At 42.7% G+C, this 26098-nt stretch overlaps 3 protein-coding genes across 4 annotated transcripts in view; all 3 read right to left on the reverse strand.

The window, feature by feature from the left end:
• LOC144986810 (uncharacterized) overlaps nucleotides 1–26098 on the reverse strand; it is a 508483-nt gene that overhangs the window by 70029 nt on the left and 412356 nt on the right. The gene's annotated exons all lie outside the window — the stretch shown is intronic.
• The window catches only part of LOC144987228 (uncharacterized), a 431641-nt gene that overhangs the window by 34584 nt on the left and 370959 nt on the right, over nucleotides 1–26098 (reverse strand). The window lies entirely within an intron of this gene.
• Nucleotides 722–25851, reverse strand: LOC144987232 (uncharacterized). Of its 2 annotated transcripts, XM_078936388.1 has the most exons (3): nucleotides 20003–25851; nucleotides 14151–14489; nucleotides 722–3700 (listed from the first exon to the last, which is right to left on the reverse strand). In XM_078936388.1, exons 1-3 carry the CDS (start codon nucleotides 20172–20174, stop codon nucleotides 2244–2246), a joined length of 1968 nt encoding a protein of 655 aa, XP_078792514.1. In that variant the 5' UTR covers nucleotides 20175–25851; the 3' UTR covers nucleotides 722–2243. The 2 variants fall into 2 exon arrangements, with proteins under 2 accessions (XP_078792514.1, XP_078792517.1); XM_078936391.1 differs by lacking the exon at nucleotides 14151–14489.

The following is a 26098-nucleotide window of genomic DNA, read 5'->3' on the forward strand; positions in this document are numbered from 1 at the left end:
AGTGCAAAAAGGCCCATTACCGGAGGTCCTTTGTCCCAACAGCAGTCAGACTATTCAACAACATGGAGATCAATAAAGTCTTGAACATTGAAATGTTGACTCAGACAGACTCAGGCTCCATCCATATCCATCAGGAAAATGGCAGCTGAATTGACTTCTTTTTATTGGAGCTGGAAGTAAGAAATTTTTTATGGGTAACATCACACTGGCTCAGTCCAGATTACTTATACAGTCAGTGGGTCCTCCTTTGGGTTGTCTCTGTCTGCACCTGTACAGACTTCCTCTTTAGGTCAGAATTGGACAAAAACAACAAGTGGAAGAACAACAACACTATGGAAAACAAACAAATCTCTATGCAGAATACAGAAAAGTGTGGTTTCAGTGAGTGGAGAGCATCTTCACACTGCTACTTCCGATGGTTTCAGTTTGGAACAGCTGGACGTTCCTTCATGAAGATATAGAATAAAACCTACTCTGCTAGAGAAAGTGGTGTTTGGTAAATAGTTGGAGATGTTTCAGAGCTGAAACAGGCAAATTTAAGAAAGACAAAATGGTCAACGTGACTGATGAACCAATCAACTGATTTGATGAAGCTCTGTGATCTCACCTCAGTCATGGGTTCAGCAGTCAGAACTGGACCTGAGGAGTCCAGCTTTGGAACCAGCAGAAAATCACCAAACAGTAGAAACCCACACTGTGGGAAAGACTCCACACTTCTGACTGATGTTCACGTCCACTTTATTCTTCACAGTAAAGATTGGAACAGAACACTGAGAACCAAAAAGAACAGAGGAACAGTTCTAATGTCTACTAGAAAGCAGGAATCACAAGAACACCAGACACAAACACCAGTCTGGTTCTTTATAATTTTATATTTTAAACAATACTGAAATATTTATGAACCATATAGTGTTAGATTTAGAGATGTGTAAAATAATTCTAGTTTCGTCATGGTAACACAAAGACTTAGACAACATTGTTATCGCTTATACCATGGTCCGGGTAAATACTTGATTCTGATTGGCTGCTGGGTATAGATTAAAAAGTGATAATCCACAGGGATAAACACACGCCTAAAAAGAAGTTCTGGTCACATAGCTTCAATGTTCTACATCACTGCGCTGGCTTCTTTACCACAACCTTTAGCTTAATCGTATGAACAAAAACAAGCACTAAGAGGTGAACTTTATCTCTGAACTGATTTTATTTAACACATCCTGATGGTCGTCATAGTTATCCCTTTCCTTTGCAGCTGTAGTCAAAGTCAGTGTTGGCCCCGCCGGTGCGTTATGTTACAGTGACAGTGTGCCACATCACGTAACAAATAGTTCGCTTTTTGAGAAAAACGCAATTTAAATCCAAAAAATAACAAGAAGAAAGTACTAAAAACGGATTGAATATTTCTTTCTTTTGTAAGTGACCATGGTGTGAGCAGGTTAATGGCCTTCAAAGTGTGCAATATGAGAAATTAACGCACGTTGCAGAAGAAACAGATCGGGCTTCCACGGTGTACAATAATACACACTTCGTCTGTCAGTGTCCCGGACATAAACAACAACCACAACAGTTAACTCAAAAACTTTTAAAAATAACATAAAGTACAAAATTCTACTAAGAAATATCAACCAACAGAAATTGAACATTATCAAAATTTTTAAAAAATCAAATCTTACCCTCATAATTCAAAACAGCACATTTCTATTTAGCGGTATATCTAAAAGAATTAATTTCATGAAGTTAAATAACTTAAAAAGTGAAACTCATGATGTTTAGAATCATTACACAATCCCTGATTTGAGATATGTGAGCATAGTGGCTTATAAATGACAAACACCTACAAATAATGTCTAAAAAATTACAATTTTAAGTCAGAAGAATAAAAAAAATGGTTTCAGCACTCAGATTCAGTAAACTGTTCACTTCAATGCATCCAATAATCACTTCTGCCTCCTTATTACTAAATAACTGCATCAATGTGGTATGGAGGCCATCAGCCTAAATACATTTAAATGAAAGATCAGGATGCTTTGATAGCTGATCTCAGGTCAGTTTCTCTTCTGCATGAGTTCTCTGTTTTAAGGTCGAATACATCACTAAAACTTTTGGCAAATACTTTACACAAAAAAGGGGTGATTTGAGACTAAATACATTGCTAAAACTTGTTTTATATTGTTTAAACAAAAAGACTAGATACAGAACTAAAATTGTTTATCACATTCTGTACATGAAAAGGGCAGTCCCCTTTAATGTGTTTTCATGTGTGTCTTGAGACTGGATGTTTGGTTAAATTTCTTTTTGCATACTTTACAAGACAAAGGTTTCTCTCCTGTATGAGTTCTCATGTGTTTTTTGAGATTAGATAATTGACTAAAACGTTTATCACACTCTTTACAAGAAAAAGGCTTCTCTCCCGTATGAGTTCTCATGTGTGTTTTGAGATTATGTAGGAAACTAAAACTTTTATCACATTCTTTACAAGAAAAAGGCTTCTCTCCTGTGTGAGTTCTCATGTGTTTTTGGAGACTAGATGAATCACTAAAACGTTTATCGCATTCTACACAAGAAAAAGGCTTTTCTCCTGTGTGAGTTCTCATGTGTGTTTTGAGAGTAAACACATGACTAAAACGTTTATCACATTCTATACAAGAAAAAGGCTTCTCTCCTGTATGAGTTCTCATGTGTTTTTGGAGACTAGATGAATCACTAAAACGTTTATCGCATTCTATACAAGACAAAGGTTTCTCTCCTGTATGAGTTCTCATGTGTTTTTTGAGATTAGATAATTGACTAAAACGTTTATCACACTCTTTACAAGAAAAAGGCTTCTCTCCCGTATGAGTTCTCATGTGTGTTTTGAGATTATGTAGGAAACTAAAACTTTTATCACATTCTTTACAAGAAAAAGGCTTCTCTCCTGTGTGAGTTCTCATGTGTTTTTGGAGTCTAGTTGAATCACTAAAACGTTTATCGCATTCTACACAAGAAAAAGGCTTTTCTCCTGTGTGAGTTCTCATGTGTGTTTTGAGATTATGTAGGAAACTAAAACTTTTATCACATTCTTTACAAGTAAAAGGCTTCTCTCCTGTATGAGTTCTCATGTGTTTTTGGAGACTAGATGAATCACTAAAACATTTATCGCATTCTATACAAGAAAAAGGCTTCTCTCCTGTATGAGTTCTCATGTGTGATTTAAGATGACATGTTTGACTAAAGCTTTTGTCACATTCTATACAAGAAAAGGGCTTTTTTCCTTTGTGTCTAATGTTTGTTTTGAGATGAGATAAATAACTAAAAATCATCCTCTGATCTCTGTTCTGTGGGTCTGTCTCTTCATCTTTAGTTGATGTTGATTCTTCATGTTGGTTTCCTTCTTCATTCTGACAATCAGTTACATTAAAGCTCTGCTGATTGTTTAGATCTGCTTCACTGTTCTCATCTTCCTCATAAGTACGAATCTCCATCAAGGTATCAGTCTCCTGCTTCAGATCAAGCTGCTCTTTATCCTGACTAATGCAGAGTTCATCTGGCTCCTCTTTACTTTGTGGAAGTTGTTGTTCCACTTGTTCCTCTTTAATCTGCGAAGTTTCTGGTTCTCCATGTTCCTCTTTAACCTGTGAAGTTTCTGGTTCCCTGTGTTCCATTGTTAAATTGTTCTGTTGGTTGCACAGATCCACTTCACTCTCATCATACTGAGGGACAACTGTAGGGACAAAAAGACAAAAAAGGAAAACTTTTATACTTTTAAAGGTATACAGTGCATGTGTATTGTCAAGAAATAGTCTGTCTTGGTTCTCTTTTACAGATAAGACAGTTAGGAGTGATGTCAGTCTTTCAGTCTTCGGTAGGTTAAACACCTAATTAAAGAAACTCATAAGTTTTCAAAAAAGGTTACTATACATTTTAATAAACACACACTCCCCACACTGACAAACTCATCTTTTACAGTAATAAGGTGGTGGTCATTGATCTTGTGTTTCCTACGCCAGTGTTTTTCAAGTGGAAGATGGTCAAGTGTGCCGTGTGAAATTGCCCTCATTCACGGATCTAAAAACATTTTACCATCTCCAGGATATCAGCTTTGTTCATCCAAACAGGCTCTGATGAAACAGAGTAGTTAGGAATATTAAAGATCGTAAAATACTTTTTTTTTTGTGTTTTTTTATTCTATTAAAGACATTTAGATAAGAATGACGGTACCGCGATTTAGCAATAGCTTCAGACGTTTTCGCAAAAGTACTGCCCCTTTAATTGTCTCCAGCAATCATTTTTGGAGGTTTAATCACATGTCATTAGTCTGACCAATCAGAAGTGGTTAAAGTCTTCACTTCTTTGTCCTGATTCTGCTCATAAAGTCACTAAGTTTCAACAAAAATACCAGCTAACGCTCATCTTTAGCGGTGCAGCTTTCCGCGGGATCCGGTGTCAGACCATGGAACAAGTGAACAAACTATGAAGCTCAGAGAAGCGAGTCTATCTGCGTTCGCCAGCTGTTTACACTACATCTCCCAAGATGCATTGGGTGAAAGTGACAGCGTTTCAGCGCACAATTAGTCTTTTTCTTAAATGCATTGAAACCACAACGAACACACATCAAACAGTTTTTAAACCTTTTAACTTTTATTACAACTTTTAGAAAAAACAGATGGATCCTGGTGTGCCGCGGGATTTTTGTCAAGTGTCCCGTGGCTCAAAAAAGTTGAAAAACACTGCCCTACCCCATCTCTTATGGGGGGAGTCAGACACTCAGTGGTGGTGGTTGTGGCCCGGGGGCGAATGGCGGCCCACAGGAAGATTTTTTGTGGCCCTCAATAAATCATAAATTAGGGTTGTGCTGAAGAACGGTGCCAGAAAGAAGCCAGGGTTAGCAGTATGCTAACACGGGCTAACAACATTAGCATGAACATAAATCCATGCAGGAAAGGCTGCAATCTGCATCCTGGCTGCTCGTAAATATGTGGGAATATTTAGCCTTTATTTTGTCGGGACACGACTGGAAACACAAATCCATGTGATTGAACGGTTTCTAAGCACTGAGCGGCCTTTCTGCTTTGAAGCTTACACCGCCCCACAGCCGCTGAGTGAGCTGGCGCTCCGAGCTCTGCCGACACACACTTTTACCGGGACACCATGTTCTCTTAAATTCAGTAGCTCGTCCTAAGTCTCCCACACGTAACAAAGCATCCCCAATTCCCCTTAAACCCAAAACTGTAAGTCCGTCTGCTCTGCTAGAGACACAGTCGCTCGCTCCACCGGTCCACCTGACTAATCAAGTGCAGGAGCGCACCACTTCTTTTCTATTTTGTGTATTTTATTTATTTTTAAAAATCACTTCCCTCAGTTTAGACTGGATCATCATGGATGAGTCATTATTTGGGAAATAAAATAAAGTAATAAAGTAAAATAACAAATAAATAAATAACAAAAAACTACCCAACCCCCCTGATATCATCGTCCATCCCGATGGTTGACTGCAAACATAGTCAACTGCCAATTTAAGGGACATCAGCCAACCCTATCCTAAATGATCGTTATTAAACCAGCTGTACATTGTTTCAGCATTTCTGGTCAGATCCATGACCGTCTTTGTTTTCCTCGTCTGAGCTGGAATCTGGATCAAAACAGTATGGCTAGGGGAGAGGTGAGTCAAGATGGAGTAGGGACGTGCGGTTTGGAGCTCCTGCAGACTTTTGATCATATCTATTTGAAAAGCGGCATTGTCTGGTAGGTGTTGTGTAAGCCCGGCCTTAAACAATTTTAATCTCTGAGGAAACCAACATAAGCACAATGGCAGAGAAATCCCGAAAATACAAGTTTGACAACGGTGCATCTAAGCCAGCAAGAACGGCGAGCCTGAAAGCTCGGTCCAGGGTGAGGACATTAAAGCAGAGATTCTAGTGTCACTGAGGGATGATAAATCGCAAATTACCAGAGACGAACTTCAGAGTGTGCTGTCAGAAGACTTTGAAGCTTTCAGGTCTGAACTACAGGCTGTGCGAGCCGAAATTGCTAGCAATGCCTCAGCTGTGCGAGCGTAGCTGGCCTCGATGGAAACGGACATGGAGTATGTTAAAGGCAGACTGTCTACGTGGTCAGTCTACTGTCACCAAGCTTCAAAGTGAAATTACAACACTACGGGATAAGTGTAAAGACATGGAGGGGAGAATGACGCGGGGAAACGTTCGCATAGTCAGTGTTGACGAGCGGCTGGAATCCAGCAGCCCAGATGAGGTCTCCAAAATGCTCAGAAAGGTGCTGAAGCTGGAGCGAGACATACAAGTCAACCGATCACACCGCGTGCCTGCGTCCAAGAAGATGGGAGACAAGAGACCCCATGTCATCATTGCCAAGCTACGTGGCGTCGTGTGGGTGAGCGGTTTTCTGATGTCAATGTTGTGGATCGAGTAGCCCATGGTGGTGGTGGGGTTATGGTATGGGCAGGCGTATGTTATGGGCGAAGAACACAGGTGCCTTTCATTGATGGCATTTTGAATGCACAGAGATACCGTGACAAGATCCTGGGGCCAATTGTTGTGCCGTACATCCAACAACATCAACTCATGTTGCAGCATGATAATGCACTGCTCCATGTTGCAAGGATCTGTGGACAATTCTTGGAAGCTGAAAACATCCCAGTTCTTGCATGGCCAGCATACTCTCCGGGCATGTCACCCATTGAGCATGTTTGGGATGCTCTGGATCGGCGTATACGACGGTGTGTTCCAGTTCCTGCCAATATCCAGCAACTTAGAACAGCCATTGAAGAAGAGTGGACCAACATTCCACAGGCCACAATAGACAACCTAATCAACTCTATGCGAAGGAGTTATTTTGTGTATGTGGAAAATGTTTCACATCTTTGAGTTCATACCATAAAAAATGGGAGCAATAACAAAAGTGTTGCAATTATATTTTTGGTCAGTGTATATAAAAAGATTATGGAATTGTGAAAATCTGCACACAGATTTTAAGTTAGCCACTTTATTATTAAATATATTTAATTTTGCTTTAAAAAACCTGTTCATTATTTTAAAACAGCATTTTAAAATATTTTAAAATCCTGCGAAGCTGGCCTCTTCTAACGTCTCCACCAAGCTTCTCAGTATGTTTTATCAAACAGTGATTGAAAGTGCTCTGCTGTACGCTGTGGTGTGCTGGTGCGGCACAAGCAAGAGAAACCTGACCCGACTAAACAAGATCATCAGGAGGGCTAGCTCTGTTGTGGGACTGAAGCTGGCCACAGTGGAGGAGGTGGCTGAAAAACAAACATTGTCCAGACTTCAGGCAATTATGGACAATGTGACACACCCTCTGCATGAGGCCTTCAGTGAGAGGAAGAGCAGCTTCAGCAGCAGACTTTTATCCCAACGCTGCTCCACGCAAGACTTAGAAAGTCATTTGTCCCACAAGCCATCAGACTGCACAACACTCTGTGTTGAGAGCTTTTAGTCTTGTTTTTGATTAAGCTGAATTTCTGGGAAACTTGACATGTTTTTAGGAATTGTTCATACTTGCTTTTATCCTTTTTATCCTCTTATATTTTTAGCTATTTATTGTGTTTTTATTTGTTTTAGGAATGATTGTGTCTTCTTCTCTTCCTGCTCTTGTCGAGGATGGACGATTTTCTTCTCGCTCCTTCTGTATCAGCCCCCCCCCCAGCTTTTGTCTGTCTTCCCTGGAGCTCCATCTTTCTGCCTGTTGCTACTCCTGCTCTTTTTACACTCTAAAGATGGATTTGATCAGCTGGTCTTTGAATTCGATCGACAGAGTTTTTTCCACACTAAGGAACGGACCCTTAAGCGGACCCTTCCTGCCCAGACGGCACCCACGCGGCTGGATACACCAACGATCCATGGGGCAAGTGGAGGCTGGTGTGCCTGGCCCAGCTGTCTGTGGAAGACGTTGAGGATGTGTACCTCTTTGGAGTTATGATAATTGGAGTCCTCATCATTGGGATCGGAGGATTTCTGATCTATCAGGCAGTCTGGGAGCAGAAGACGGAGAGAGGCGATTCGTCTGAGCTCTGTGGAAGGATTCTTCGGGGAGGAGAGACTCAGTACGAGAAACTTTCACAAGTGGATCAAAAGCTCTGTGCTTGTCGTGCCCACTTAAGCAGGATGCTCTCGATCTTTGAACTTGTGCAGAAGATGGATACCAACTTGGAGTGCGTTTCTGCCCGAATTGAGTCTAGACTGGTCTAAATTGCCCACATTTTGGATCAAATCTGCCTCTCAGTGCAAGACCAGTCAAGGACACAGCCAGCAGAGCAAACAACCTGCTGGCGCCGGAAAATCTAATCCAATCGGACCCCCCCTGAGCTGAGACTCCTTGGCTCCAACCAAAACATCATTCGCTCTCAGAGTGTGAAAACCGCTGCTGTGCTGAAGGCTGACGCTGCTGCTCACCCCCCCCCCCCCCCTCGACCTCGACATTCCTCGGAACTCACCCCCCCGCCCCACCCCCCCTATCCAACCTTCCCAGTGATCCTTGTGTACTGCGTGGCCGTGAGAATATGTGCTTCTGTGTTCAGACGGTGTTTTTTTCTTGTATCTACACATTGTATCACAGTGTTGAGATACAACCTTTTGTCACCAATCACCCTACCCACCTATTGTAACCATCTTTACCCATCCTAAGAAAAAGGTGCGCAGTCGCTGCAGCTGCCTCAGTAAAACTCGAACTGTATGTGTATTTGTTGTATGTCTGATCTTGTTCGGGTTGGACTGGAAGTAATTTCGTATGTCGGTGTAAAAGCTGTGCGTATGACAATAAAGGATTCTGATTCTGATTAAAGTATGGGCAGTTGGCCACTTAAAATTTCCTTCGGGATAATTAAAGTCTATATATCTATCTATACTAATTTTAAACATGTTGAATATTATTATAATTCTATGGCTTTTTTCAGGACCTTGGATTTCAATTTTAATATTTTTCAAAGAATCTTTGTTTCTATTTCACTTTGCTGTTTTTCAGAATTACTTACAGTGAGGTCAATAAGTATTTGATCACCCTGTGATTTAGCAAGTTCTCCTATCAATTTATTTGTATTTTACTGTGACAAATAAGTATTTGATAACTTGATTATCATATAGATTTCTGACCAGCAAAGACCTGCTGTTCTGCTTTTAAATAGTCCAACTCCACTCTGCTCATGATTCTAAATTAGTGGCATCTGTTTGAGGTGGTTAGCTTGTATAAAGGTACCTGTGCACCCCACAATAATTCAGAAGTCTAACTACCAACATGGGCAAAACCAAAGAGCTGTCAAAAGACACAAGAGACAAAATTGTAGATCTTCACATAGCTGGACGTGGCTTCGGGGCAATTGCCAAGCAGCTTAGTGAGAAAAGAACAACTGTTGGAGCAATTGTCAGAAAATGGAAGAGGCTAATGATGACTGTCAGTGTCCCTCGGACTGGGGCCCCTTGCAAGATCTCACCTCGTGGGGTATCGATGATGGTAAGGAAGGTGAAAAGTCAGCCCAGGACTACATGGGTTGAGCTGGTCAATGACCTGAAGAGAGCTGGGACCACCGTTTCCAAGGCCACTATAAGTAATACATTAAAACGTCATGGTTTAAAATCATGTATCGCACAGAAGGTTCCCCTGCTGAAGTCAGCCCATGTCAAAGCCCGTCTGAAGTTTGCCAATGACCATCTTGGTGATCCAGAGTAGTCATTGGAGAAAGTCTTGTGGTCAGATGAGACCAAAATAGAACTTTTTGGTCGTAACTCCATTCGGCGTGTTTCGAGGAGGAAGAAGGAGGAGCATCATCCCAACAACAGCATACCTACAGTGAAGCACGGGAGTGGAAGCATCAAGCTCTGGGGGTGTTATTCTGCACAGGGGACAGGACGACTGCACTGTATTAAGGAGAGGATGAACAGGACTCTGTATTGTGAGATATTGGGCAAAAACTAGAGCTGCACGATATGAGGAAAACTTGCGATATGCGATATTAGTGATCAATATTGCGATAACGATAAATTTGCGGTAAATAAACAAACAGAAAAATAAACAAAAATATCATTCCCATTTCATTGCAACAGTTTAAAAATTATACAGTGATCCCTTGCTATAACGTGGTTTACTTTTCACGGTTTCGCTACTTCACGGATTTGCATCGTGCATTGTGTTCTGCATTCTGATTGGCTAAAAAAGTCACTCCGCTTCTTCTCTACCTGTGCGTCAATAATGTTGCAGTTTAATATGTACACGTACGTAAATCAGCTTTCCAAATTACGTACATGCAAATCATCTTGCAATTTCAAGTTTCTCTAAAACCCATAGAAAAAGAGCAACACCAACTGTCAATCACTATGTTCTTCTCCCGAACAAACACACACAGCTGCACCGTGGGCTTGAGAAGGAGAAAACACTGCAGCTTCTCAGACTGAAGAGCATTGAAATACACCTGAGCCACTATTTGTCCGTTTGTACTTTGTATTTTTTTCATGATCATTTTAAATTTTCTCCCGTTTAATTTAATTACTCTCGGGTCGCGGTGGGCGGGGCTTATCTCCGCGATTTGAAGCCTTCTGTTTACAGCGATGTTTCAAATTATTATTTGACAGTATAGTACAGAAGTTATTTGTTGAAAAATAAACGTTTTTAAAGTACTTTGATTTGTGAAACAATTGCTTGAGCCTGTAAATTGGTTTGTTCTTTCTTTTCAATGTATAATAGAGTATTTAATTGTATAATAATTGTTAAAAAAAATAGAGGTTTCTACTTCACGGATTTTGCCTATCACGGGTTCTTTCTGGAACGTAACCCCTGCGAAAAACAAGGGTTTACTGTACTCCAAATGACCCTCATCGACATGGGGGACAAACATCTAACATAATAGGCCTCCATCTGATTGGTCAACAATGGGAAGGCGTCCATCTGATTGGTCAAAGCATAAAGGGATTTATTTGATTCGTTAAATGCTTCAAGCTGCTAGAAGATTGTTTTAACACATTTTGGATTTGCGATTTAGTGCGATATTCGCCATCTTTTGCGATATGCATATTGCAGAGCTGGATATTGCGATAACGATAAATTTGCGGTATATTGTGCAGGCCTAATGTGTGGAGAGATCTCCATCCTCTACAAAAAGCTTACAGCCACTACTCTGAAACTCATTCAGTTTACTCCAGGATCGATTACTTCTTCATGCAGAAAGAGCACATGAGCACAATAATGGGGTGTTACATTGGAGTAGCTGATGTATCAGACCACAATGCCATTTATTTAAAAATTAGACTTAAGGGAAGGCAAAGAAATACTTTATGAAAGCTGTTCTCTCTACTACAAACCAACAGGTAGAATCAAAATTAACGGCTCCCTCACAAATAGATTCATGCTGGGAAGGGGGACTAGACAGGGCTGTTGCCTTAGGCCTATACTTTGCCCTCTATATAGAACATTTTGCCCAGATGGTGAGACAAGACACGAGGATAACAGGAATAGACATCGGTGGACAGGTACATATCATAGGCCTGTTCGCAGATGACGTTATGGTATATTTATTAGATCCAGTCAAATCATTTGGTAATTTGATGAAGATTTTTGATAGATTTGGTCAAAGCTCAGGATACAAAATAAATATAAATAAAACTCAGATACTCATTGTTCAATTGAATCAAATCAAGGTTTAAAGGAAAGGAAGATAAAATGGGATGCCAAATCAGTTGAGTACTTGGGGGTGAATATACCTTAAGACCCAGCAAAACTATATCAGGATTTTCTCCACGTGTTTTAAGTTTGTCTAAGACTAATCTTGTTGTCGCTCGCACATGTTTAAAGTTAAAGCCCCGTTAGCTGTCACGCATGTAGGTGTGGGACATTCATTCACCGCAGCTACCCGGCTCCTGCGGGGGCGGAGAGACCTGTTTGGTCGGGGTTGATACGCTGCAGCGCCTCACCGTAACCATAACCGTAACCCTCCTCCAGGTCTGTAAGGCCCAGAGAAAAGTTCAGCAAGGACTGCATATATTTATTTATTATATAAAATTACGAGCGAATATACACTTTCTAAAAAAGAAAGTAAGGAACTCCTTAATGTGGTCCGGGGAGGGGCATGTCAGGTTTCCTGCCTTAAATGTTCCCCTGCTTTCAAGCCCGGTCAATGTCACGCCCCCAAGAGTCATGTACTCCACTGTGATTGTTTGCTTTGTCAGCTACGGGCACGACAACGAAAAAGTGTCATTCATATAAACTGGCGGGCCGCATTAACATTAAACTTTCATATTAAGGCGGGGGCCTTAAAATATCATCTTAGGGGCCGCAAATAGCCTGTGAGTTTGAGACCTCGGCTGTAGACTCTGGCACTGGTACACTAGCCGCAGGTCGGAAGAACGAATCATTAGTTCACTTGCTCATAGCTCAGACGCACATATCAGGTTGTGATGATATTTGTCTCCGTTTCCTTCCCACAGATGTTTACGCGCGCTCGATTATCTCTAGGCCCCTCCCCCTCCATGCATTTTAGCCACTTACAGCTGCTTTCCCTATTCTTCTCACACGCATAAGCCGCCTCACAGACAGGCATCACACAATGAAACGCGAGTGTGTGTTTGCGTCTCATTGATTATTTCATTGATCATTGACGTGCCCCTTCCACGTTTAATGCATAGAAAATACAGAGGGTGGGGGAGGCAAATTTACTGGTAGCACATGTGCGACTGGATGTAAAATTCAGGTGCACACTCTCAATTTTTGGTCGCAAAATGCGACCACTTGGTCGAAGTCTGGAGCCCTGCACATCCACCCTGCGAATAGTATTGCAAAATTCAATTTCAGTTAGCATTTACAGGAGAGAGGTGGGGTGATAATGTCAGTGCATGTTAGCCCAACCAGCAAACGCCAAAAGTTTAGCATGGTGAACTCTGTTAGCATTAGGGTAATCCAAAAATACTGGCATTGAGTCTGTGTCCCAATATTTATGGACCTGACTTGCATTATGGGACAAGTGTGATGCATGATGGGATACATAGCATAACCCTCAGACAAAAAGCTCATTAAAATTTTTACAGATTTCAATAAAAATTCCCTCAAAATCAGGATTTTTGCAGCAATTATTAGATTAAATGAAAAATAGATTCATTAAATTACTTAATAACAGGTAATGATTGATAAATCACACAATGAATTAATCTCATGACAGTTCTGATAATACTGTCATAATTAAAATACATTTTTAAAAGCTACATTTTATAAATGATTGTCTTAACAGCCAGAAAAACAGAAATAAAAAGTATTTTGTTAAACAGTGAAGTGGAACTTTGTGGCTCTTGTTGGGTTTTGGTCTGGAAGAAACTGGATCAAATGGTTCTTTTAGTGTTAAAGGTTCCAGACTCTTGATCTCCACTGAAGCTATGAATATGAAATGTCATTCCACAGACAAACCATCAACAAAATGATCCTGATGCTGCTGAGGTTCTTATGGAAGTGAAGCAAATCTCAGCAGAGATGCAGTTTTTCTAAACTGAAATCACTGACATTAAACAGCCTGAACATTCATGGAGCTGAACTGGACACAGAAAAACCTCCCTGTTGTGTTTCCACCCACCAATGAGGAGCAGTTTGATGAAGATGAAGCTGCACTGGAGGAAGAATCAGTCCAGAAAAAAATGGAGAACAGTTCTGACACTAAACAGTTTTTCACTGATGTGTTCAGGTTTGAATCTTTTCTGTCTGCAGATCCATGAACAGGACCCTGTCTTTGGGTTTTAGCTTGAAATGTAGTTTTGGAAATAGAATCTGTCTGACTGTCTGGAATTGGAGACATGGAGACATCAAAGAGGTTTAGATGGGATTTTGGGTTTGACAGAGAAATCTGCTGAAAAGAACTGAACTACAAACTTAGAACCACAGACGACAAAACAGACTGTACTTTTTTATCTGTTAACAATTTTCTCTTTGATCTGTTACGGTTTCCTGTTTGTCGTTAGCTGGAGGGACTAACTAAGATCATATGATTTGAAGAATGTTGTCGGCTGCACTGACCAACAATGTCTTCTGTCTTTTCAACTGGAAGGGACAGAAGAGACTCTTCCAGGACACGCTGTTGATGGACTGCATGTTTGGAGAGCTTGAAGCTCAAGATAGAACCGTTGTTGAAGTGAACATACCGATAGTGTGGAGATGAAGATCAGAGTCACACTGACCTGCTGACATGTGAGAGCTGTCCACACTTTGGACATGACTTCTGTCTCTCCTCTTCCTCTCATCTCTGTTCTGTGGGTCTGTCTCTTCATTAGTAGTTGATGTTGATTCTTCATGTTGATTTCCTTCTTCATCCTGACTATCAATTACGTTAAAGCTCTGCTGTTCCTCTTTAATCTGCAGAGGTTCTGATTCTTCCTGTTCCTCTTTAATCTGTGGAGGTTCTGGTTCCTCCTGTTCCTCTTTAATCTGTGGAGCTTCTGGTTCCTCCTGTTCCACTCTGAAGTTCATCTGCTGGTTGCAGAGATCTTCCTCTTCAGTCATCCAATGCTGGGGGAGGCCTGCAGGGACAAAAACACAACAAGGAGCCTTTTATACGTTTCCAGGGGGGTATTCCAGAAAGCAGGTTATGCTAGCTCCCACGGTAAGTTTGAGGCTAAGGAAGTTGATAACCTCAGCTTTCGGTTCCAGAAATTGAGGTATGTTTAAGGGTATGTCAAGTTGACATGGCAAATCATGCTCTGAACATAACCTGGTCTGGAGCAGGTTTAGTTGAAGGTTAGTTTATTTTCAGAGAGGTGAAGCAGCATAGCGTGTCTATTTGAAGATGATTTAGTGGATGAAGAAGCTCAGAAAATACTTTTTCCACCGTGAGAGGGTGAAAAGACCACATATGGATGTTGGAAAAAAATAATATTTTTTACTTTGATCTAACTTAATTATTTGTTTCGGTTAAGATAAATCATTTATTTGTTAAGTCAGTTTAAAAATAACACGTAGTTTTCAGACATTTAGTTTACTTTCATTCAAATTAATTCAATTAAGTAGGTGTAACTTTGGTCCTGCTGTTAGAGCGGCACCGCAAGGGATTGTGGGATACCATTCTGGACGGATTTGGATTTAAGTGTGGGTTTTTGACCAAATGTGTTTAGTTGTTTAGCTGTTTCACCGTGTTCTGCCGTGTTTTGACGAGTTATTTTGTCCTACTTTGCTTAGCCTCTGCACCTTGAGTGAGAGGGACGGAGAAGATGATGAGTTTATATAGCACCCCTTCTGTTAGCATCTTTTATGACAATGACTGAAAATTCCTACATGAGGTTGTGCACTTTGAGCATATTGTTTCGTTCTTTTTAATTTTTATACAAACGAGTACATCTGCCGGCTCAAACTTAGACATATGAGAGTTCAAGAATTATAATTAATTAAGATGGAAAAAATATTAATTTAATTGGAGTAATATGACATTTAGTTAGATAAATATGTAAATATGAGTTGTATAAATAATTAGAGTTTTATAGACGTAAGAAATTAGGTTGAATAAATTTAACTCAATTACTTGTTACCAATCGAAGTAATTCAGGGCTCCAGACTAACTTTTGTCACTAGGAGCACAGTGGCCCCCAACTGAAAATTTTAGGGGCACAACCAGAAAATTTAGGGGCGAATACCGTAAATCAACATGCTAACCAAATCTACTAATTTCCACTGTATTACTAATAAATACTTTAATAATAGATGCAAAAATTACAATGTGCCGTTTCTAATTCAGTGTAACATTTTAATCTGCACTTTTGAAGATGCAACAAGAAGGTAAACTGACAAAAGCATCGCTGTCATGACAGTACAAATAAGTAAAGAAAATGGATGGAAATGTATGTTGGTGACACCAAATAAGTGCAGCCAAGATGCACAATAAGCGTGTTTGAGATCACCCAGGTGGACGTAACGCTGCACAGATCAACTGGTAATACCAATGATTAAAAAAAGGCTGAATACATTACAAAACATTCAAATAAATATAAAATATATAATAACACAGATCCAACTAAGGGGGACAGGCATATTAAAACTAAATTGAATGGTAAGGACACCCCCCCCCCCCCCCCCCGCCTGGTCTCCCCAACGATCCAGGCGCGGCGCTCGATCATCTCAAACACGTCTATCGTTGCATTTTCCCCAACGTGTTTTCAGTGTGTCTAAGACTAAATCTTGTCACTCGCACATATTTAAAGTTCAAGCCCCCTTAGCTGTTACGCATGTAGGTGTGGGACATTTATTCTCCTCAGCTGACCCGACTCCCGCAGGAGCGGTGAGCTGCCCTAACAGCCGTGCATAAACCGTTTGTGGTCGGGGGTGACACGCCGCTGCGCGCTTGACCAAAACCCTAAACCTTCCTCCGGGTCTGTGCGACCCAGAGAAAAGTTCAGCACGGACTGCATGTATTAAGAAAATTACGAGCGAATAAATACGTTCTAAGGAAAGTAAGGAACTCCTTAATGTGGTCCGGGGAGGGGGCTGTCAGGTTCCTTGCTTTCAAGCCCTGTCATTGTCACGCCCCCCAAGAGTCAAACTCGTGCGTGTACTTTGTCTGTTCCTCTCCTACAAGCAGAAACTCTTTCTTTTGATGATGCAGCCGTGTTACTTTTTTGATGGACATATAATCTTCATACGCCGTTATTAAAATCTCAGACTCCGTTTCGCTGAAGCCGTTTCTTTTTTTTTTCCACCACGCATTTCCATGGTGACTCTGGAAATCGGCGATCCATTGAGAATGTCTTTGAGTACGTGCTGTGCACGTGCGTTAACCCAGGGTTACCAAGTCGAGCGTAATTACGCTAACTCATATCCGGTCTTTTGGAACCGACATACCCAGAGTAAGCAAGTTCAAGCGGATTTCAGCCAGAGTTCAGGCTTAAAGTCAGGGTAGTTTAAACAAGCTTCCTGGAATACCCCCCAGGACTTTTGAGTTTTTTTCAAGCATCAACAAACTCTGTGATCATTGGAGAAAATGTCTGAGGAGTCTGAAGAGGCTGTTTGAAATGAATATATATGCAGAGGTGGGTAGTAACGGGTTACATGTACTTAATCCTCCTGTTATATAACGGGTCAAATTGACCCGTTTTAAAGTTTAGGAAATCTAGGAAAAATAGTTAAAAGTATTTTTTCAGCATGAAACATCTTCTGCTTGGCTTAATTAGCGTAATCAACATATATTATGAAAATGGTTTATCTCACATATTTGCAACCCTGCATGATTATATCACATAGATACTGTTCGGGTTAAATTGACCTGGCAGTCAAACTGGAGGTACAAGGATGTCTTATTATTGTTAGTTTTCCTTTATTTGCAGCTAGCTGTGAGACACATTTCACCCCAATCACACACATAGACACACAAACACACACAAGTGCATAGGTGTTGTGACTTTTGACAGGAACCATTTATGTTCTCGCGGGAAAACTCAACCCACATTCAGTGGACACTCAACAGGGGAGGGGAAAAACATATGAAAGATTCTCTGCATGGGAGTCCTTCCAACATTACACAGGCAGACCTTTAGAAAATGAGCAGCAGAAGCAGAAAGGTGACAGTCCAGGAGGCTCTGGAAGTCACCACTGACCATGATCAGAAGAAGACTATCTTGAGCTAAATTCTGATTCTACTGATTCTGATTTTGAACCAGATGAAGGAATTGCTATTCCTGTTCCTCCAAGCAAGACATTCATGTCAATGAATGGTGAAATACATTGGTCTTCATCCCCAAAATGCGTCAGACAAACCTGTCTGCAGAAAAACATAATAAAGACAGTGCCAGGGCCCACTAGGATGGCAGTGACTCATGTGACCATGTCAAGTCAGTCATTTCAATTCAATTCAATTCAATTTTATTTGTATAGCCCAAATCCATAACAACAGTCGTCCTGATGGGCTTTATATCGGTAATTGAAAAAGTAAAACATAAAATCAAAAGGATCATGAATAAATAGAATTCAATAGGAAAATACTAAATTGAACTAACTAAACTAAATGGTCATCCCAGGGCTCCAGACTAACTTTTTTCACTAGGAGCACAGTGGCCCCTAACTGAAAATTTTAGGGGCACAACCAGAAAATTTAGGGGCGCATACCGTAAATCAACATGCTAACCAAATCTACTAATTTCCACTGTATTACTAATAAATACTTTAATAATAGATGCAGAAATTACAATGTGCTGTTTCTAATTCAGTGTCACATTTTATTCTGCACTTTTGAAGATGCAACAACAGGTAAACTGACAGCACCATCTCTGTCATGACAGTACAAATAGTAAAGAAAACGGATGGAAATTTATCTTTGTGACACCAAATAGGTGCAGCCAAGATGCACAATAACCGTGTTTGAGATCACCCAGGTGAACTCAACGCTGTGCAGATCACCTGGTGTGTGACATATATTTTTGTTTTTGCTCCAACATTAACTGTCAATTATCACAAAAATATCGCAAGAAAGGGGTGGGAGCAAGGGGCAAACCTACCCGGACACAGCTGAAAATTTAGTACTGAACTGACTGAAAGCTGCACTGATGACTACAAAACAATGCATTATGGGACATGTGTCCTGATGGTTTTTGTAGTTAAGTGAGAAATTCAAAGAATTTAAAATACCAATTCATTAAAAAAAGGCTACATACATTAAAAAACATTAAAATAATCATAAAATATATAATAACACAGATCATACTAAGGGGGAGAAGAATATTAAAACTAAATTGAATGTTAAGGACAACTCCAACTGTTGTCCTTCAGTCTTGCTGCAGATTCACCTTCATCTCAACCCCCCCCACCCCCCCACCCCCCCGCCTGGTCTCCCCAACGATCCAGGCGCGGCGCCGGTTCATGTCAAGCACGTCTATCGTTGCATTTTCCCCACGTATTTTCAGTGTGTCTAAAACTAATGTTGTTTTTGCTGGAGCGTGTTTAAAGTTCGAGCCCCGTTACCTGTCACGCATGTAGTTGTGGGACATTTATTCTCCTCAGCTGACCCGACTCCCGCGGGAGCGGTGTGCTGCCGTAACCAGTTTGATCATGCGCCGCCGTAACCAAAACCTAAACCTTCCTACGGGTCTGTGTGACCCAGAGAAAAGTTCAGCACGGACTGCATGTATTTAGAAAATTACAAGCGAATAGATACGTTCTAAAAAAGAAAGTAAGGAACCCTCAAGAGTCATATACCAGACTGTGATTGGTTAGTGATCTCCGTGCACGACGATGAAAAAGTGTCATTCATACAAACTGGCGGCCTGCACTGCAGTAACATTAAACTTTCATATTAAGGCGGGGGCCGCAAAATATCATCTTGGAGACCGCATATAGCCCGCGGGCCGCGAGTTTGAGACCCCTGCTGTAGTTCTGGCACTGGTCCACTAGCCGCAGGTCGGAAGAATGAATCAATAGTTCACTTACTCATAGTTCAGACGCACATATCAGGTTGTGATATTTGTCTCAGTTTCCTTCCCAGTTTCCTTCCCACAGAAGTTCCTTCACACTCGATTATTTTTATTTTATATGTTAGTCTTTCAAAAGTAATACAGTAGTGAAAATTTTAAAAGAAGGTTGAACATGTATATTTTTAAGAAAAACAAGTGAATTATCTAATAATTGAACCACTACCTGTTAGAGGTAAAGAACACTATTTCACTAAATACTGATAGAATGATTACTAATGGAGTTATGTATCAAATGTTCACACTGCTTGTTAGGATTTTCTGGGTTTCAAACATTTTTTAATTAATAAAACATGAACCGGGTCAAATTGACCCAGGAACATCATCTCTGTCCCTCACAAATGAAGATAACAGGAGGGTTAAGTAACTTTTTAGTGAATTGTACTTGTGAGAGGAAGACAAGCCAAGGCAGTTTTATTTGTATAGCACAATTCGTGCAAAGAGTAAAACAGGAAAATGATTGGATTATCGCCCGGAAAGTAAGTTAGTGTAGAACCACCACTGAGTGACAGACGGATCCCCAAAAAGAAAAGCATGAAGCTCAAACTAAGGGCTTCTTCTCTGATTCTTTGATGAAGGTCACATACCTATGTGGTGTAGCTGCAGCTGTGGTTTCCAGATGACATCCAGCAGTCTGCGCTGACGACAGAGCTCCTGCTCGTACTGGACGATGGTTCCTTCACAGAGTCTGCAGATTTCTTCAGCAGCAGCAGCTAGTCGCTCGCTGATCAACTCTCTCAGAGACTGAAGGGAAGACATGGTTCCTGCTCCGATCTTCAGCTCCAACTCCCACAAACACCGCCGTCCTCTTCACTGCAGCTCCGATCGATCATCTGCTAGTCTCACAATCACAGCAATCCACGTTGTCTTTCCGTTCAACACTTCTTCACTCATTTACGACACTTTGGAAAATGCTGAGAGTTTCCACACGAACCACGTATCGTCCTTTCTGTCCAAAAACTTCACAAACGTCCCAACAAAACACCACCGACCTCTCAACACAAGCTAACGCTGCTAGCCTGCTAACAAGCTAACGCTGCTAGCGCCTCGTGCTGCTCTTCTTCTTTGTTTGGCTAACAGCGTCATGGTGCTTTAGCGCCACCAGCTGGTCTGGAGTGTTGTCTGTCGCTCACATAATGATGTCGATGGCGGCATAAAAAAGCCCTTTTAACCCTTCCGCTCCCTTAGGTTGGCATGTGCTTTGGGGTCTGCATGACCCCCCTCCAAAAAAATATAACTCCCTCCGCTGTTTTACAGGGCATAAGTGACCCCACGAGGCATTTCTCGGTGGCCAGCACGAAACCCATTCCCTCCGCTGTTTTACAGGGCATAAGTGACCCCACGAGACAATACTTTATTTTTTTTTTCTCTCCATCCTCTCCGCTGTTTTACAGGGCATAAGTGACCCCACGAGGCATTTCTCGGTGGCCAGCACGAAACCCATTCCCTCCGCTGTTTTACAGGGCAGAAGTGACCCCACGAGACAATACTTTATTTTTAATTTTTTCTCTCCATCCTCTCTTCATTTTCCTTACACCCCAAGACCACCAGAAGGTGGAGAGGGAAGGAGGGGGGTAATCAATTTTTTTTTTAAATTTATTTTCATACCCCTCGCGCTGTGCTTTCGCTTGCATTCGACCCCGTATTATTAAAAAAACATTCACTCCGCTGTTTTACGGAGCTCAAATGACCCCAAGAGACAATACTTTTTTTTCTCCAAAAAAAGCGTTCACTCCGCTGTTTTACGGAGTGCAAATGACCCCACGAGACAATGCTTTTTTTTTTCACCCACTATTCATTTCCTTACAGCGCACGACCACCAGGGGGAGGGGAAGGGGGGGCATCAATTCATTTATTTATTTACATACCCCTCGCGCTGTGCTTTCGCGTGCATTCGACCCCGTATTATTAAAAAAACATTCACTCCGCTGTTTTACGGAGCTCAAATGACCCCAAGAGACAATACTTTTTTTTCTCCAAAAAAAGCGTTCACTCCGCTGTTTTACGGAGTGCAAATGACCCCACGAGACAATGCTTTTTTTTTTCACCCACTATTCATTTCCTTACAGCGCACGACCACCAGGGGGAGGGGAAGGGGGGGCATCAATTCATTTATTTATTTACATACCCCTCGCGCTGTGCTTTCGCGTGCATTCGACCCCTGTATTATTTAAAAAAAAAGCGTTCACTCCGCTGTTTTATGGAGCTCAAATGACCCCAAGAGACAATACTTTATTTTTTTTTCTCCAAACAAAAGCGTTCACTCCGCTGTTTTACGGGGCTAAAATGACCCCAAGAGACAATACTTTATTTTTATTTTCCTCCAAAAACAAAAGCGTTCACTCCGCTGTTTTACGGAGCTAAAATGACCCCAAGAGACAATACTTTATTTTTTTTTTTCTCCAAAAACAAAAGCGTTCACTCCGCTGTTTTACGGAGCTCAAATGACCCCAAGAGACAATACTTTATTATTTTTTTCTCCAAAAACAAAAGCGTTCACTCCGCTGTTTTACAGAGTGCAAATGACCCCACGAGACTATGCTTTTTTTTTCCTATCTTCATTTTCCTTACACCGCACGACCACCAGGGGGAAGGGGGGGGGGTATAATTTTTTTTTTTGTTTATGGCATTTGGCAATTCCCTCGCGCTGTAGTTTGGGGTGCATTTGACCCCCGTATTTTTTTTCAAAAAAAAATAAAAATTCCAACCGCTGTTTATCGGAGCACGTGTGACCCCACGAGGCGTTTTTTTTTTTTTTTGGTGGATGGCATTTGGCAATTCCCTCGCGCTGTAGTTTGGGGTGCATTTGACCTCCGTATTTATATAACCCTCCCACTCGCTCAGGTGGGCATGTGCTTTGGGGTCTGCATGACCCCCCAAAAAATCCGCTGTTTTACGCAGCTCGTGTGACCCCACGAGAAATTTCTCAGTGGCCGGCATAAAAAACATTCAGTCCGCTGTTTTACTGATCGTAAACGACCCCACGAGAAATTTCTCTGTGGCCGGCATAAAAAACATTCAGTCCGCTGTTTTACGGATCGTAAACGACCCCACGAGACAATACTTTTTTTATCATCCTCTCTTCATTGTCCTTACACCCCACGACCACCAGGGGGTGGAGGGGGAGGAGGCGATGAGGGGGGGCATCAAACTATTTATTTATTTTCATACCCCTCGCGCTGTCTTTTGGGTGCATTTGACCCCGTATTTTTAAAAAAAAAACATTCACTCCGCTGGTTTACGGAACGTAAAGGACCCCATCCTCTCTTCATTGTACTTACACCCCACGACCACCAGGGGGTGGAGGGGATGAGGGGGGGCATCAATCTATTTATTTATTTTCATACCCCTCGCGCTGTCTTTTGGGTGCATTTGACCCCGTATTTTTTTTTCTTCATTGTCCTTACACCCCACGACCACCAGGGGGTGGAGGGGGAGGAGGGGGGCATCAATTTATTTATTTATTTTCATACCTCTCGCGCTGTGCTTTGGCGTGCATTTGACCCCATATTTTTTATCATCCTCTCTTCATTGTCCTTACACCCCACGACCACCAGGGGGTGGAGGGGGAGGAGGCGATGAGGGGGGGCATCAAACTATTTATTTATTTTCATACCCCTCGCGCTGTCTTTTGGGTGCATTTGACCCCGTATTTTTAAAAAAAAAAACATTCACTCCGCTGGTTTACGGAACGTAAAGGACCCCATCCTCTCTTCATTGTACTTACACCCCACGACCACCAGGGGGTGGAGGGGATGAGGGGGGGCATCAATCTATTTATTTATTTTCATACCCCTCGCGCTGTCTTTTGGGTGCATTTGACCCCGTATTTTTTTTTCTTCATTGTCCTTACACCCCACGACCACCAGGGGGTGGAGGGGGGGAGAAGGGGGGCATCAATTTATTTATTTATTTTCATACCTCTCGCGCTGTGCTTTGGCGTGCATTTGACCCCATATTTTTTTCATCTCTTCATTGTCCTTACACCCCACGACCACCAGGGGGTGGAGGGAGAGGAGGGGATGAGGGGGGGCATCAATCTATTTATTTATTTTTATACCCCTCGCGCTGTCTTTTGGTTGCATTTGACCCCATATTTTTTTAAAAAAAAAAAACATTCACTCCGCTGTTTTACGGAACGTAAAGGACCCCATCCTCTCTTCATTGTACTTACACCCCACGACCACCAGGGGGTGGAGGGGATGAGGGGGGGCATCAATCTATTTATTTATTTTCATACCCCTCGCGCTGTCTTTTGGGTGCATTTGACCCCGTATTTGTTTTCTTCATTGTCCTTACACCCCACGACCACCAGGGGGTGGAGGGGGGGAGAAGGGGGGCATCAATTTATTTATTTATTTTCATACCTCTCGCGCTGTGCTTTGGCGTGCATTTGACCCCATATTTTTTTCATTTCTTCATTGTCCTTACACCCCACGACCACCAGGGGGTGGAGGGAGAGGAGGGGATGAGGGGGGGCATCAATCTATTTATTTATTTTTATACCCCTCGCTCTGTCTTTTGGTTGCATTTGACCCCATATTTTTAAAAAAAAAAAAAAAACATTCACTCCGCTGTTTTACGGAACGTAAAGGACCCCATCCTCTCTTCATTGTACTTACACCCCACGACCACCAGGGGGTGGAGGGGATGAGGGGGGGCATCAATCTATTTATTTATTTTCATACCCCTCGCGCTGTCTTTTGGGTGCATTTGACCCCGTATTTGTTTTCTTCATTGTCCTTACACCCCACGACCACCAGGGGGTGGAGGGGGGGAGAAGGGGGGCATCAATTTATTTATTTATTTTCATACCTCTCGCGCTGTACTTTAGGGTGCATTTGACCCCGTACTTTTTTAAAAAAAAAACTTTCACTTTCACAAACTTTCATTTACACAGAGTATAAATGACCCCACGAGACATTACTTGGTGGCCTGCATTTGGCAATTCCCTCGCGCTGTACTTTAGGGTGCATTTGACCCCTGTGTTTTTTTTTTTTTTTATCCATCCACTGTTTTACTGTGAGTGACCAACCAGACATTCTTTTTTTTTTCTCTCTCTTCATTTCCTTACCCCTCGCACTTGCTTAGGTTGGCGTGTGCTTTAGAAAAATCCCCTCCCCAGACACAGGGACACAGACACAGAAAGCTGTAGAACGAGCTCAGAGAACACGCGCGAGAGAGATAGAGGGGGGAGGGAGGCATGCGGAGACCTCCGCTCTGTGAGGCCGACCGAGGCACGTTAGAGAAATCCCCTCCGCTGTCAAGCCAAGAGAACAGCCAGAGAAACAGCAGGCCAGACGCAGAGGAGGGACCGTGCTGCCTGCAGCTGCGAGGAAAGACCAGAGTTTTTTTTTTTTTGAGGAAGCAAGGGAACTCGGCCGATCAGCAGCTTTCTTCTGTGTTTCAAAGCAGGGAGGTTCTCAGCTCAGGGAGCGGGCAGGGCCCTGCAAGAAAAGCAGCGTCTCGCAGCTATGCCGAGCAGGATTTTCAATGTCACTAATCACAAAGAGAAAATAAAAAGGATGCTCGTTGGAGCATTGCTGGTTTTACACGCCTGAGTGTCTGCAAGTCACGTCCAAAGCCGCTTGGCTTCGGCTCATTCGCAGAGCTCCCTCCCTGAAGACGACGTGTTTGCATTTTTACACACACCAAATACGTGTCCACAGCTCAGCTTTTTGTGGGGCCAGATCAGAGATGAGGGCAGTGGGCAGACACAGAAAGCTTTCCGAAGGGGCTCAGAGAACGCTCGCGACAGAGAAACAGAGAGAAAGGGAAGAAGGAGGAGGTGGAGGAGGAGGAGGAGGAGAGAAGGAATGTGAGGCAGAGACTGGGGAGAGGGGGTTGGAGACAGAGATGATTTGGCCTCGGCTCTTGGAGAATGACTGACTCGGACCGCCCAGTGGAGCTTCACTCACGAGCGGGCGGGAGAAACAGCAAGGCAGACCCAGAGGAGGAACTGTGGTGCCTGCAGCTGCGAGCAGGGAGTTTTGAGGAAGGAGGGGGCAGGGAACTCGGCCGATCAGCAGTTTTCTTCTGTGTTTTCAAAGCCGCACAGCCTCTGAGCTCTGCGAAGACAGGGGCCACGGCTCAGGGGGGAAGAATGCAGCCTTACTCTCTGACGAGTCACACAGCCTCTGAGCTCTGCGAAGACAGGGGTCAGCCCAGGGGCAGGCCGCAGCCTTTCTTGGTGGGGGAAGAAAGCAGCCTGTCGAAGCAGAGCCAGCCGCACAGCCTCTGAGCTCTGCGAAGACAGGGGCCACGGCTCAGGGGGGAAGAATGCAGCCTTACTCTCTGACGAGTCACACAGCCTCTGAGCTCTGTGAAGACAGGAGTCAGCCCAGGGGCAGGCCGCAGCCTTTCTTGGTGGGGGAAGAATGCAGCCTGTCGAACCAGAGCCAGCCGCACAGCCTCTGAGCTCTGCGAAGACAGGGGCCACGGCTCAGAGGGGAAGAATGCAGCCTTACTCTCAGACGAGTCACACAGCCTCTGAGCTCTGCGAAGACAGGGGTCAGCCCAGGGGCAGGCCGCAGCCTTTCTTGGTGGGGGAAGAATGCAGCCTGTCGAACCAGAGCCAGCCGCACAGCCTCTGAGCTCTGCGAAGACAGGGGCCACGGCTCAGGGGGGAAGAATGCAGCCTTACTCTCAGACGAGTCACAGCACGGCTCAGAGGCAGGAGGCAG

The sequence above is a fragment of the Oryzias latipes genome, chromosome 2 (assembly GCF_053564925.1).
Source record: "Oryzias latipes strain Hd-rR chromosome 2, Olatipes_Hd-rR_3.1".
Lineage (NCBI taxonomy): Eukaryota > Metazoa > Chordata > Actinopteri > Beloniformes > Adrianichthyidae > Oryzias > Oryzias latipes.

Coding starts and splice junctions, on each gene's coding strand:
- LOC144987232 (XM_078936388.1), bottom strand. CDS start 20,174: ATGTCTTCCCTTCAGTCTCTGAGAGAGTTGATCAGCGAGCGACTAGCT. Junction 14,490..20,002: donor GCTGCAGCTACACCACATAG/GTATGTGACCTT, acceptor TTGTCCCTGCAG/GCCTCCCCCAGCATTGGATG. Junction 3,701..14,150: donor CAGCTCTCACATGTCAGCAG/GTCAGTGTGACT, acceptor TTGTCCCTACAG/TTGTCCCTCAGTATGATGAG.